We start from the raw sequence: 14,406 nt of genomic DNA, 5'->3' as shown, positions 1-14,406 counted from the left end.
AACTACTTGTCAATAACCTTGAAGGAGGAAGAATAGGTCTGAACCTATTCAAGGTGCAATGGACCTACTTCTGAGGACTCCCACATGTTGGGCAAAGATGTCCCAAGGAAACTTAAATAATTCAGACTATTGCCAAAAAACAAAATCGCTCCCGGCAAAAGCAAAAGTCAAGACCCTATTGCTCAAAACAGTGCTAGCATATGTCATGGAACACCAAGAGTCAAGATGATACCTAACTAGAACCTTAGTTCCTACTGACTAGTTTTCCTTATACTAGAAGGTACTCTGTATGCCACCAGAGGAGAAAGGTGATAACCACCAAACCAGATACAAACCCTGAGATCTTCAAAGGTAATCTGCTAATGCAATAGTGGCCGAAAAGTTGAAACCATAACCTGATGTGGGAGTGTCATATATCAATCTGTTGATTTCATTGGTTAAGCAATAAAGAAACTGCTTGGCCCTCATAGGTTAAAACATAGGTGAGAGGCGTAAACAGAACAGAATGCTCGGAGAAAGAGGAAGTGAGCTCAGACTCGACAGCTCTCCTCTTGGGGGCAGATGCCTCAGAGAGACACCATGCTCCCCTCTCCCGGACGCGAGAGCTCTGCTCTCTGAGGCAGATGCGATTCAGCTCCAACCCAGGATGGACATAGGCTAGAATCTTCCCGGTAAGCCACCTCATGAACTACACAGATGATTGGAAATGGGCTAGTCCAGGTGCGAGAGTTAGCCTAGAAAGGGCTAAAGCTAATGGACCAAGCAGTGTTTAAAAGAATACAGTTTGTGTGTTATTTCGGGGCATAAGCTAGCCAGGTGGCCAGGGTGCTGAAGACACAGCACTGCCGCTCCTATTACTACAATAACCAGCCACTCTTTGACTGGATTTCAATACTGCTCTATGAAGTAGAAGCCAAGACTGACATTATTCAGGTGGCCAAGAACGTGAGACTAGATAAGCATGCGCTCTGGGAAGACCAAATACTATTTTTTCGGTAAAGGAACACAGTAATAAAATGATTCTTAACAACATTCTACTATAAAACAACAATAACAACAACAACAACAACAACAACAACAACAAAACTTAAATGCCTCACTCAGCTGCTATGGGAACTGAAGACACCAGCCCACTTGGGAGTTTTCTCTTGTACTATAAATATAGATATAAAGCTTGTGTAGTCACTTGATCTCTTTCTTTCGGTTGCTGGATTTGGTTGCTCTTCCTTGATTGTGCAGAGGACTGTTGATCTGTCAGTCTAACCCTAAATAAAGTACACTATATTATCCTCAGTTAGGAGCTAGTGTGGTAAGACTTTATCACACTCATCTACAACTGTGCCCATGTGGATTATGACTCCATGCCTACCTAAATGGGCTCAATGGAACAGCTCAAAAGATCTTCAGCCACAGGTCTCCCACCCCAGCCTGCCTGGCTTGGTTGCACCTATTACGTGGTTTACATTTTTTTTTCAAAAACTCAATGGCAACTTGGCAATTTCCCAGGCTCTCACATGCTTTATCTCTCTGCTGTTTTCCCTGCCACTTGGCAATTTGCACAGCTTCCGGTTTCTGTTCCTACCTTCTGGTTTGTGTTTCCCATTCACAAGCTCTAAGTTCCTTGATATTCTTTCCACCAAAAACCTTTCACTGTGTACATAGTTGATTACTCTTAGTTTGGAAAGCATACTTGTCAGTTTTTAAGCAGGTGCCAAAGCAGAACTGAGCTGGACTGTTCATGCCACTGCCAGTCACATCTCTCTGCCATGTGCCCACAACCACATCTACTGGCCAATAAAGATTATTATACCCATGACAATTTGCTAAAATCTCATATGAGAGGTAAATTCATTTGATTAATAAATAAATCAATAAATTTGAAAGTTATACAATGAAAGACAATATCACCATCCACGAATTTAATAACCTATGGATGATATTCTACAAGGCTTATATGAATTTTCTGATGCATCCATTTATTTAATATTGAGACTTAGTTTTTTTTCATATTATATCCTTAAAAGTGATTTGATTACAGAAACAAGAATAAAGCACAGTCTTTATGGACTAATAATGAACAGCTAGCTGACAGGATTTATACCATCAAAAATCAAAAGTTAGATGAAAAAATTAATACCATTTAAAGGGATAACATTAGTTTGACAGACAAAATTCAATTCATGTCAAAGAATGCTGAGAAATTATCTGAAAGAATGCATACTGCTGAAGTTGACAATCATAATCTGTTAAAAAGTTATGATAAGTTAGCAGAGAGAGTATCTCTCCAAGAAGGCACCAATCTTTACACCATCCAAATAATATCCAAGGATAAGAAGTTATCATTAATGAAAAAAATTTCATACATTGGAATCATATGTACAGAATGAGACCCAGAGGTTATATGAGTCAATGAAATCATTAGAAATATTCAATGGTCATGAGATTCAGACTTTACAAAAGCTAGTGAATAGATATCCACAACTGGATAATATGCATAAAGTTTGAGACTCATTCTTCATCAAAGTTGGAACACTCATTCTTCATCAAACTTCTCTTCTCAGAGCTCAGTAAACTATGTGAAAGAGGTGGCAGAATGATTTTCAGAGACAGAGAGAATAGAGCACATCAAGAAAACTGTGCAGTCCATATATAATAGGACTGACAAACACATAAACACACAAAGACAGTGGTTGTATGTACAAGGCCTACACAGGTTTAACCTGACTGGATTCCAGCATTGAGAGGGCAAAGAAGATACAATCTCCCCAAGAGGATACAATCTCCCATTCTAAACAGTAGATGCTATCTTCTACTGACATGAACTTTCATAGGGTATATTAACTACACTTAATTATAATCCCCATGTCCAGCAGTAGAGGATGACCAACACATAATAAATTCAGTAGCATTTTTGTAGACTGCTTGTCTCATATCACTTTGTTTCTTCTTTTTTTTTTGTCTTATTGGTCTTTTGCTTATATATTATAGCTTCCAACATTGAGGTTTATTTATTTATTTTTTTGGTTTTGTTTGTGTGTGTTTCTTGTGCTTTTTCTTGGTTATTTATGTTTTGTTTTGAATTTGCTTTGCATTCTTCTTTACTAGTTTTCAAAAGGTAGAAATAAAGAAAGAAAGAAACAGAAAAAGTAAAATGTGGAGTTGGTGGGTGGGGAGGTAAGGATGATCTGTGAAGAGCTGGAGAAGAGGAAACCATAATCAGAAACACTGTCTGAAAAACTCAATAAAATGTAAATGATGAAAATAAGAGATAAAATACCAATGCAAAACTAAACCTAGAATTAAAAATATGACATGTTAAATAAAAAGTTCAGTGGAGATCCTCACCTAATGATTAGATCATGTAGAGGACAGAATATCAAGGCTTGAACAGAAGGTAGAAAAACAGGGACAAACTGTTCAGTGATGGTACATGCTGTTAGCCCTAGCATTCAGGAAGGCAGAGGTAGGCAGATCTCTGTGACTTTGAACAAAGTGAGTTTCAGGACAATCATAGATACAAAGAGCAACCTTGTCTTGAAAAGTAAGAAAGAAAGAAAAAGAAAAACTGGGTCATTCAGCAAAGGTCATTGACATATTTATAAAAAAGTAGTATATGATTGAACCACCATGAGATGATTGAAACACAATGAAAAGGCAAATCAATAAGCAATGGACAAAGAAGAGGAAAAATAGATTTACTCTACATAAAAGTTATGAAAAAATTCAATAAATAATAGAATTTTCCAAATCCATGGAAATGTATACCCATTTTAGTACAAGAGTCATAAAGAACATATTTTCAGGACCAGAAAGGATATTATCCATTGCATATTGATACCTGATATCAAATATATAAAACAAAGAAATCATATTGTAAGCTGTATGAGAGGAATGATAAAGCCCTATAAAAGGCAACAAACATGTCAAAAGCACAGCTGAGTTTTTAATGTAATATTTGAAAGTCAAAAGATGTGTTTGGAAAGATGTATTAGAAAGAGGTATGATGTTCTTCTGTATATATGTTGCTTTTATTGGTTGATGACTAAAGCTGTTTTGGCTTAGTAGAGTAAAGCCAGGCAAGAAATCTGAACAGAGGCATATAGAGAGAGTTGGTGGAGTCAAAAAGATGCCATGTAGCTGCCTAAGGAGGCAGATGCCATTTAGCTGACAAAGAAGGGCCCAAAAACTTTCTGATAAGCCATAGTCTTGTGACAATACACAGATAAATAGAAATGGGTGAATTCAAGATGTAAAAACTAGCTAGAAATATGTCTGAGTCATTGGCCAAACAGTGTTGTAGTGAATACAGTTTCTGTGTGATTTTCTTGGGTCTTGGCAACTGGGAAACTAGCGAGTAGTTTCCACCTATAGATGTGTTTTGAGCTCTAAATGACTTTAACTGCCAACAACAGCAACATCCGTCATAATTAAGAATTAAGAAAATCTTTCCATTATAAAAGTAGCCTAGAGGAATCTCCAATCACTAAGCTTATCTCAATAGAGTCTACTTGAAAAAATATAGGAGAAAGATGGGCACATGCAAGAAGTTACAGGAAAAAAAGCGATGCTAAGATGATTGTTATATAAATGAGGAGACACACTCACCCTCACCCAACACACAGAAAATAACAATAACAACAACAACAACACCCCCAAAACAAAACTGAAACAGCACAACACCAAGCCTACAAATCCAACAGAAAGACAGAAAGACCTTTCAATAATAACTTTGAATATAAATCAAATCAATTGAACAATTGAAGGAACAAAATCACAGACTAGCAAACTATATTAAAATCTAGCTCCATCCTTTTGCTGCCTTCAAGAAACACACTTCACCATCAAACTTAGATACTATCTTAGGGTGAAATGATACAGAAAAGTATTCCAAGAACATGAAGAAACAAGTAGATGTTGGTACTCTAGTATATGACAAAAGAGACCTCAAACCATAGCTAATCAGAATAGAGAAAGAAGGACACTTCATACTCATCAAGAGGAAATATATAAAGAAGTTGTTAAAATTCTAAGCATATGCATCCAACCAAATGTGTCTAACTTCATTAAACAGATTAAACTATTAACTATGATGAATGCTACAGATTAATCCAAATACAATGACAGTGAATGACCTTAATACTTTATCCTCACCCACAGACCAGTCACCAAAATAAAAAATAAATAAAGAAATACTGGAATTAAATAACAGCATAAATCCAATGGACCTTACAAAACATTACAAAATATAATCTTGTAAGTAATCTAAGGAATGTTTTTTTTTTTTAAATAAACCTCAAAATAATTTCCCATAAACAGAAAAACTGAAGGTACTTCCTGAATTCTATCTGGCCATAATGGATTAACAGTAGAAACTAACATCAAGCAAAACTAGAGAACATATATAGACTTATAAATATTAAATCACACATTATTGAATGAAAAATAAGTAATTGCATACATAAATAAAAAATTATCACAACTAAAAATCCAAACATAGCTCAGCAAATCCTGGATTCAATATAACAGTTCTAAGATGGAATTTATACTCTAAATATCTAGAGTAGAAAATCATATACATTTCAAATAAATAACTTAGACATAAATCCCAATATCATAGAAAAGCAAAAAATGTTCAAAACTAATCATTGTACATAGAAAGCAATAATTAATATGAGGGCATACTTGAAAAACCTCTGTTTAATCAAGTTCCCAGTTTACAAAGCATTCTTCACAATCTAAAATATTTCTGATGGCTCAGGAATTATATCTGGGCATTGTACAGAAAGTTAGGAAGCACTCTTTACTTCTCTACATAATAGAATAATTTGAGAAGGATTTTTACTCTGGATATGCACACTCTTGACTAATCTTCTCCTACATAGACTGTGGCTTGATCATGTGAGTTTTAAAACCAATAGCTCATCAGTAAATATAGGGCTTGCAAAGTTCCTGCCCAGTATGGCTAAATGTAGACTGTAGCTTAATTTCCATAGGAAGATATTGTCTGTTCTTCATGTGATGAAATATGAAAAGAAAGCCTTGATACAATTCACCGGTGTAGAACTACTATTGCTAAGAAAGTCAGAGGTATAGTCTTTCTTTGGAGGAGATAGCAATAAGTGGTAAGAAGAGATATCACATTGTGGCATACATCTGACCCCTGTAGAGCACAAGAAAAGGAGGTAATGAAGGTTGAGAAGGCAAACTCTTATACACATGCAATTCTAAGAAAGTTTCAGCTATGCTGATGAGGTATCTTCCACCCAAAATTACCTAACAGAGATTAGTCTGTCTTTGTCTGACTGCCTCTCCTAATCCATGGCTATGCAGAGTATCCTCTTTGTTTATAACACAGTATGTGCATAGCTGGTAGCTGACCCAGAGATCCATTACACAATCCTAACTAGAACATTTAAACTGTCCATTGTCATGCCTGCCACTGATGCCATAAATATTCAAGCTTATGCTCTTTTATTCCACCACCAGAGAACAAAACTGATGGCTTTTCCTTAGTTTTTGGTTGAAGTAATTGAATTAGGTTGTAAATATCCCAGTTTAATCTAATGATTCAATGAATGTAAACTGATCAAACCAAGTATTGACTTTCTGTCACTGTGACAAAATACCTGAGAGATCAACTTGAAAGAGGAAAGGTTTATCATAGTTTCAGATCATCTAATCTTTTTCCCATGTCAAAACAGCACACCACAGTAGGAGGTGTGTGATAGAACCAAGCTTATATCATAGGGAGCAGGAAAGAGAGAGAGTTGGGAGGAAAGAGAACAGAAGAAGGATGAGGGGAGGGGTGAAGTAAAGAGAGGGAAAAGAGAGAGGGGAAGGGAGGAAAAAAAGAGCTTGTGTCCCAGTACCCAATAAGTCCTTATAGAGTGTGCCTCCACTGACCAAACATTCTTTTACTTTGACTCTGACTCCAGAAGTTTCTTTCACCCCAATAGAGCTGTAGTCCAGAAACCAACTGTTTGGTATATAGTTTTTAGGAGATTTTTACCTCTTAAACCATAAGAGCACTTTTTAAGCCATGACTAGTCAGCTCCTCATGCTAGATTATTGCTACAAAAATTAAGAATAAAATATCAGTTTCCCACAGGAGGTCCATGTCTGAGCATGTTGTTGAGTGGACTACCTCTGGGAATGGGGGAGTTTTGATCCATCACTCATTGTCAATGAGTGTAAGGGAAAGAAACAAATGCAGCCCGGGGCTCCTTCCTGCACCACCATGTGCCACCACTGCTGCGGGACCTCAGTGCCCGGGTTTAGAAGGATGTTTATTTGAGCCTCCAATTCCAGCTGTTGCAGTTGTTTGATGCGTTCCTCAGTTCCAATACAGACGTTCTCACTCCTTCTCCTCTAAGCACATGATTTTGTTTGGTCTGCTTTACACCAAGCTAAAGGGAGCTAATACATTAAGAAGCTTAAAACAGAGCTGCGCCTCAGGTAAGTAAATGCTCAATAAATATTACCTATAATGGTTATTGTTACTATTATTAAAGTCAGTGGGACGTACAATTGAGCTGCCTCATTCACTGGATTGCATGTCTCCTGTAATCACAGATTGTTTCCTGGACATTTTATAGCATACTACGGAGGCAGTTTAACCTCACAACGGATGCTTAACAAATTGAATTGGATCTATCTTTCAGGATCACTCTGAGGATGAAGCATCTGAAGTGCTGGTGGAAGAACCCCACAATACCATGCCCAAGCCTTTGTTCTGCAGTCAGATCTTAGTTATCTATGTGTAAAGTTTCCAATTCTTAAATCAGCTGCAGCACATGTTTAATCCCCTGTCACTAAAATGCTTCCAGGACTTTGCCCTGAATTAGGATCAGTTGGGGAAGAAAAAGTAATTTTAGTAATTAGCCCATGCAGAACGTGATCAAAAAGTTTAATTTTCTACTCCCGAAAGCACAAAATACAGATAGAAATGTTTTTAGATTCTCTGCTGTTTCCCTTCCTTAAATTAGTATGAATGATCAAGGTTTCCTATAAAAATCAGAATTACTGTTATATTATGAAAATGGTGGAACCACAATCTCCAGGTGATAGGATTAGAGATAATTTTTTTTCAATTGTGTTAGCATATATTTTACAATTTCTTTTAAAAATGAGAAAATTTGCTTTGTACAAGAAAGTTCACTGCTCTTTCGACCTAATCACTGTTTAATTATGTTAGAATAATTTTCATAGTGTTCATAAAAGCTCTAAAGTAAATTAATTAAAATTAAATAAGTGCCATGCGACCTTGATTAAATTACTTAGTATCATGGGGTCTTAATTTTCTCATCTGTAAAGTGGAAATAAAAAAATTAACTTAAAATCCTGGTGTGAGAAATAAAGGGACATGTCATTATAGTCCCTATTTCATACTTTGAACTATTTTAATTGCCCTTTTGAAGAATTTTTGCAGAGCACACTTCCCCACAGAGAAGCCCTTGGGTCTCAGCCGTAGGGAATCTGATATTCACACACCATATGCAGACAGTAGGAATGCACATGGACTTTTCTGATATGTGTGACCTTTTTTTTGGTCACATGTGATGTAGTATGACTGTCTTAAGCTTTCTATTGCTGCAATCAAGCACCATGACCGAAAAGCAAGTTGGGGAGGAAAGAGTTTATGGGGCTTATACTGCACCAGTGCTGATCATCACTGAAGGAATTCATAACAGGAACTCAGAAAGAGCAGGATCCTGGAGGCAGGAGCTAATGCAGAAGCCATGGAGGGGAGCTGCTCACTGGCTTCTTCCTTTGCATTGCACATTTTTATAAGCATGGACACTAAGAACCACATGACAGAGTCTGTGCAAGGCTATTCTGAGATTTTTTTTCTGCCAGTGTAATTAATCCAAAACCCTTCACTTTAGCCTCAAGGTGACTCTTACGACAAAAACAAAAAGTAGTCACTTCTTTCACCAAAATGTCACAAGAATAATCTCTAGGACACATACTAAAACTCTCCTCTAAAACTTCTTGAGACAGCACCCCACAGTTCAAATAATTCTTAGCACCACCATCTTCCATGCTTTTATTAGTATGGCCCATTAAGCAGTGCTTAAAGCATTCCACTGCTTTTCTAACAAAAGTCCATACCACAACAAACACATGGTACCAACATGTGTCTTAGTTTTGTTTTTGTTTTTTTATTTTTATTGCTTTGTAGAGACACCATGACAATGACAACTATTATAAAGAAAATATTTAATTGAGGGCAGGCTTATAATCTCAGAGTTTTGGTCTATTATCATAAAAGGGAGTATGATGACAGGCAGGCAGATGTGATGCTGGCTACATGTTGACCAGGAAGGATGCAGGAAATTGATTGACACACTTGGTGGTATCTTTAGTACAGGAAACCTCAAAGTTGGCCCCCACAGTGACATACTTCTTCTAACAAGGACATATCCACTCCAATATAGCCACACCTCCTAATAGTGCCCCTCTCTATAAGCTTATGGGAGTCAATTGCATTCAAACTTCCACAATAACCCAAGGCTACTGTCCACGATGTTGTTTTCACTTGATGCCTTTGGGAAAGGGAATGTCAGAACTGTCTAATGGAGTGTTACTGGGAACGTCAACCATAGCCCAGGGCACACATTTGGGTTATGTACACTTTTTCTGTTTTATTTGGACTGGTTGTTTTTATTATTATTATTTTAGTTTGCTTTCATTTTTGATTTTTACTTTGTCTTATTTTTGCTTTTGTTTTGAGAGAGAGAGGAAGTACATGAAGTCAGGCAGGTAAAGATTTGGTAGAAGTTGGGAGAGGAAGAATATAATCAAAATATATTATATAAGATAATTTTAAGTAAAATAATAAATTTTCAACTATTTACCTGATTAAAATGTGTGTCCTTGTGGCAATTTCAGAGTAAATATCTTTTCCTGCACAACTCTATGCTTTCTAAAGAAACCGGAAAGTGGTCTGCAAGGATTGGGTGTTTGTTCTAGTTTGGTTTCTACTGCTGGGATAAACACTATGACCAAACTAGTGGAGAAAGGCTTTGCTTGGCTTACATGTGTCAATCACAGTTCATTGCAAAGGGAAATCAGGCCAGATGCTCAAACATTGATTGGGAGGCAGTAACTGAAGCACAGACTGTGGAAGAGTGCTGCTTTCCTGGCAGGCTCAGCCTCCTCTGCTTTCCTTCACAATCCAGGACCACCTGGTGGGTGGTGGCACCATCCTCAGTGGCCCAGGCCTGTCTAAACCAATCATTAACCAAGACAATGCCCTTCAGTTGTACTGCAGGCCCATCTTACGGATAATATTTTCTCAATTGAGGTTCCTCTTCTGGGATGCCTTTAACTTGTGTCAAGTTAAGAAGAAAACCTAACCAGCGCAGTCTTATCCATCCTGGGTGCTGTAAACAGAAATTTTACCCATATAGAAAAGAAATAATGGAGACTGATAACAAAATACTCTAAGTTAGACTAAATCATATTTTATATAATTCACATGTGTATTGCTAAAACAATCAATGAAAACAATTTAGGTTTGTCTAAGTTTTTGTTAGCACACAGGATAGAATCCAGGGCACTGTGCATGCTAGGCAAGTGCTCCACAGCCGAATTAAGGCCCCAGCATAGTTTTTGAGACAGTTTCACTACATATTTCTGTCAAGCTTTGAACTCACTGTGGTCCCTTGGCTTATCTGGAACTCATGATCCTCCTGTCTTAGACATTTCAGGGCTGAGATTTAAACATGTACCACTACTCCAAGAAAATCAGGGAATTTCTGCTTTTAAAAAACTTTTTTTACTGATTCTTTGTGGATTTTACATTTTACATCCTGATTCCATTCATCTCCTCATCCCCTCAAATCTGCCCTATGTCCTTGCAACCTCTTCCCCCACAAGAAATTTTTAAAAACAAACAAAAATCCAACTAAGCAACCAAACAAATAAGTCTCAGAGTGTAGGCTCTGGTGTGTACAGCTCACTAGAGTATGGTGTAATATTGCTTAAGTAGCACCCTTCTGTGACTATAGCTTTACTTCTAAGTGTTCATTGCTATGAATCACTGGTCTTGTTCAAGGTCTCCGGTTTCTGCTGCATTATAGATAATAGGGCCTCACTGGGACTCTTGAATATATTGTTGTTGCCCTATGTCATGGAGATTTTGCAGTTTGAGATCTGAAGGTCCAGCCCCTTCACATGATGTAATGTATTAGTCCATGAATGTTATGTCCTTTAGAATGGGGTTAGAACACTTGGAAGCCATTGAGCTTACTAGATTTCTTTCTATCATGGAGACACAGTCAGGAAGTTGCTATCTGCATTGCAGAAGAGAGCTTTCTGCAGTACTAAGTGCACTATATCTCTAACTTACATACCCTACTTTCCAGACTCACAGGGACAAATCTCTGATGCTTATAAGCTGCTCAGTCTATTTTCTTTCCTTTTTTAAAACATCAAACTTAAATTACTATCATGCCTTCTATAGTTGAAAAACATAGCTCTTGAAAGGTTAAATGATAACTAGGCAATGTATCTGGAGCAAAACTGAATGCAGAATATGACTAATAATACGTAGAACTACATAGCGCATGGATGTTTAGTAAATGACACAAGTTAAGAACACGAAAATAGCTTCATAGGAAGCAGAAAATGTTCCATGTAGGAAACAATTTTTTTGTATCATGGCGTAAATTTTATAGTAACTGTACATGACCTTAAAAGCTACTGAGAGAGACGTGAGGCTTTTAAAAGGAAGGGGACTCTGATGGCTGGAAGCAATGTGATCGGACCTATGATCTAAGGGCCCTCTTTGAAAACTTGTTAATGCTGGTTTATTCTGTAGAGTGGTGTGAAGTAGGCATATTTTGCTAGGAATGTAAAAGACATAAAAAGTAAAATGTCTTAAACAGTAAAAAAAAATGTTTTTTCACAGATATAGAAGCTCAAGATCAGTATGCTAATAAAGTTGCTTTTCTCTGAAGACGATATATGAGTCTATTCCAAATCTCTGTCCAGGTTTTAGTGGTGCCCTTCTTATCACTGAAATGACTCTTAAGATCACCTCTGCATGCACTCATGCTCCTGATGTTTCATCCCCTTAAAACAATATGAGGATATTAGATTAGGACTGTGTAAATGTGTTTATTTTTAACTTGATTACAATTTTGAAGACCCTATCTTAAAATGTTTTTGGAGGTGCTGAAAGTCTAGATCTCAACATATGAATTTGAGGAATCCATAATTCCATCATAATATTGTTTCCTAAAGAAGGCAGCACTAGGTTTAAGTGGCCCGTGGCCACTGCAATTCTGGTTATACCGAAGAGTAGCCACAGTGGTATATTACCCCTTAGGATTGCGTTCAACTGCTTTTGTCTCAGCTCTAGTCTCTGCACGGAAAATGAACTAGAGCGACGGTTCTCAATCTTCCCAGTGCTGTGACCCTTTAATACAGTTCCTCATGTCATGGTGACCTCCAACCCTAAAATTATTTTTATTGCTATTTTACAACTGTAATTTTGCTACTGTTCTATTTCACCATGTAAATATCTGTGCTCTCTGATTATCCCAGGAGGCTGTTTTGATAATGTCATTTGACCCCCAAAGTAGTTGCAACCCACAGGTTGAGAACTGCTGTACTAGAATAAGAGGATTTATTAGAAGCCAGCTTTTTACTAGAGTCTCCTAAAGGCCTCCTAAGAGGACTATAAAGAAAACACTGCAGAACACAGAAGGAGATGCATGGTCTTTTAGAACTTGAATGTCACTAGCATTGTCTGTTGTTGGTGTATGTAATATAGAAGAACGTTCTCAATAAACTTTCCAATATTCTATAATATAAGTAGTTTTGCCTAATATAGCATAAGCTATGACTTGCAGCATCAGTTTTATTTTCTGAGTGATCCTTATGTTATCACTGCATGGTAAAATCAATAGTGTCCAGTTACTAAATAATCAGCCAGGACCTGCATCCAGGATGCCTCGGGCTCAAAAAATTGCTGAGCATCGGAGAAAATATGAGCGAAAACGTGAAGAGCGAGAGATAAAAGAAAGAATAGAAAGGGTGAAGAAGGCTCGAGAAGAGCATGAAAGAGCCCAAAGGGAAGAGGAAGCCAGAAGACAGTCTGGGGCTCAGTATGGCTCTTTTCCAGGTGGTTTTCCTGGGGGAATGCCTGGTAATTTTCCTGGAGGAATGCCTGGAATGGGAGGGGGCATGCCTGGAATGGGAGGAATGCCTGGACTCAATGAAATCCTCAGTGACCCCGAGGTTCTTGCAGCAATGCAGGATCCAGAAGTCATGGTGGCTTTCCAGGATGTGGCCCAGAACTCAGCAAATATGTCAAAATATCAGAACAACCCAAAGGTTATGAATCTCATCAGTAAATTGTCAGCCAAGTTTGGAGGTCAAGCGTAATGTCAAACAGAGCCCTTGCTGAATGAAGAGCAGCTTAGCTCACTTACTGGATGTTGCAATAATACAAACCAGTGTACCTCTGACCTCATCAGGAGAGCTGGGGTGCTTCGAAGACTATCCCTACCCTTCTGCATCAAATGCGGCTGAAGCATTTTACAGTGGTTTGCCATTAGGGTCTTTATTCAGATAATGTTTTCCTACTAGGAATTATAAACATTTTTCAACCTTAAACATATTTTTTAAAAATTTAGGGGGTATTAATTCCTCCATTTTTCTTTACTAATCTTTTTGAGTTTTTCCTTTGAATTACTGGGCAAGGAAGCTGAATATGGTCGACTTACTGCTCTCATGAATGGAAATAAAGATTTGTTAGTGGGAAGTAAATAAAACTCATTTAAGTTAATTGAGTTGGACACTAAAAAAAAAAAAAGAAAATGGCTAAGACAAGTATAATGGTAGATGCTGCCCAATTTGTAGGTTTATGCACAGCTTTGAGGGTAGTCAGAGAGTCTCAGTGAGTGCTGCATCTGACCTGTGACACTTTATGTCATTATTCTCAACTTTTAAATTAGTAGCATTCAGTTATGATAGCTGCATGGCAATATGGGTTACTCTGTGCTGAGGAAATCAGTGTGTTGGGACCATGATGCACAAGAGCAATGTTCCATTGCTTTCTAACATTTTCTGTTGGAAATGAGTCTTTCTTCTGCTGCTGGAAAGATTAGACTTAGCTCTGGGTAAGATGACCACTAAATAAATTATCAAAGCAAAGGGTGAAATATCTTGAATTTGATTTTTTTTTTTTTGATTTTTTGAGACAGGCTTTCTCTGTAGCTTTGGGACCTGTCCTGGAACTACCTCTTGTAGACCAGACTGGCCTTGAACTCACAGAGATATGCCTGTCTTTGCCTCTCAAGTGCTAGAATTAAAGGCATGTGCCCCCATCTCCTGGCCAAATTTGGAGTTCTTAAAGATTTCTATGAATTCAACATGTAGAAAGAATAAACTACT

The 14,406-nt window shown here is 37.5% G+C and overlaps 1 protein-coding gene across 1 annotated transcript; it reads left to right on the top strand.

The window, feature by feature from the left end:
- The first annotated feature begins 12,957 nt into the window (after nt 1-12,957).
- LOC101983804 (hsc70-interacting protein) lies at nt 12,958-13,818 on the top strand. Its single transcript, XM_026782006.1, has one exon. The coding sequence runs from the start codon at nt 12,958-12,960 to the stop codon at nt 13,393-13,395; it is 438 nt and encodes a 145-aa protein (XP_026637807.1). The 3' UTR covers nt 13,396-13,818.
- The last annotated feature ends 588 nt before the right edge of the window (nt 13,819-14,406 follow it).

The sequence above is a fragment of the Microtus ochrogaster genome, chromosome 10 (assembly GCF_000317375.1).
Source record: "Microtus ochrogaster isolate Prairie Vole_2 chromosome 10, MicOch1.0, whole genome shotgun sequence".
Classification (NCBI taxonomy): Eukaryota; Metazoa; Chordata; class Mammalia; order Rodentia; family Cricetidae; genus Microtus; species Microtus ochrogaster.
This window is presented reverse-complemented; position numbering and strand designations above follow the sequence as displayed.

What these genes read in the sequence shown, in the direction of transcription:
- LOC101983804 (XM_026782006.1), top strand. Translation starts at nt 12,958, where the DNA reads ATGCCTCGGGCTCAAAAAATTGCTGAGCATCGGAGAAAATATGAGCGA.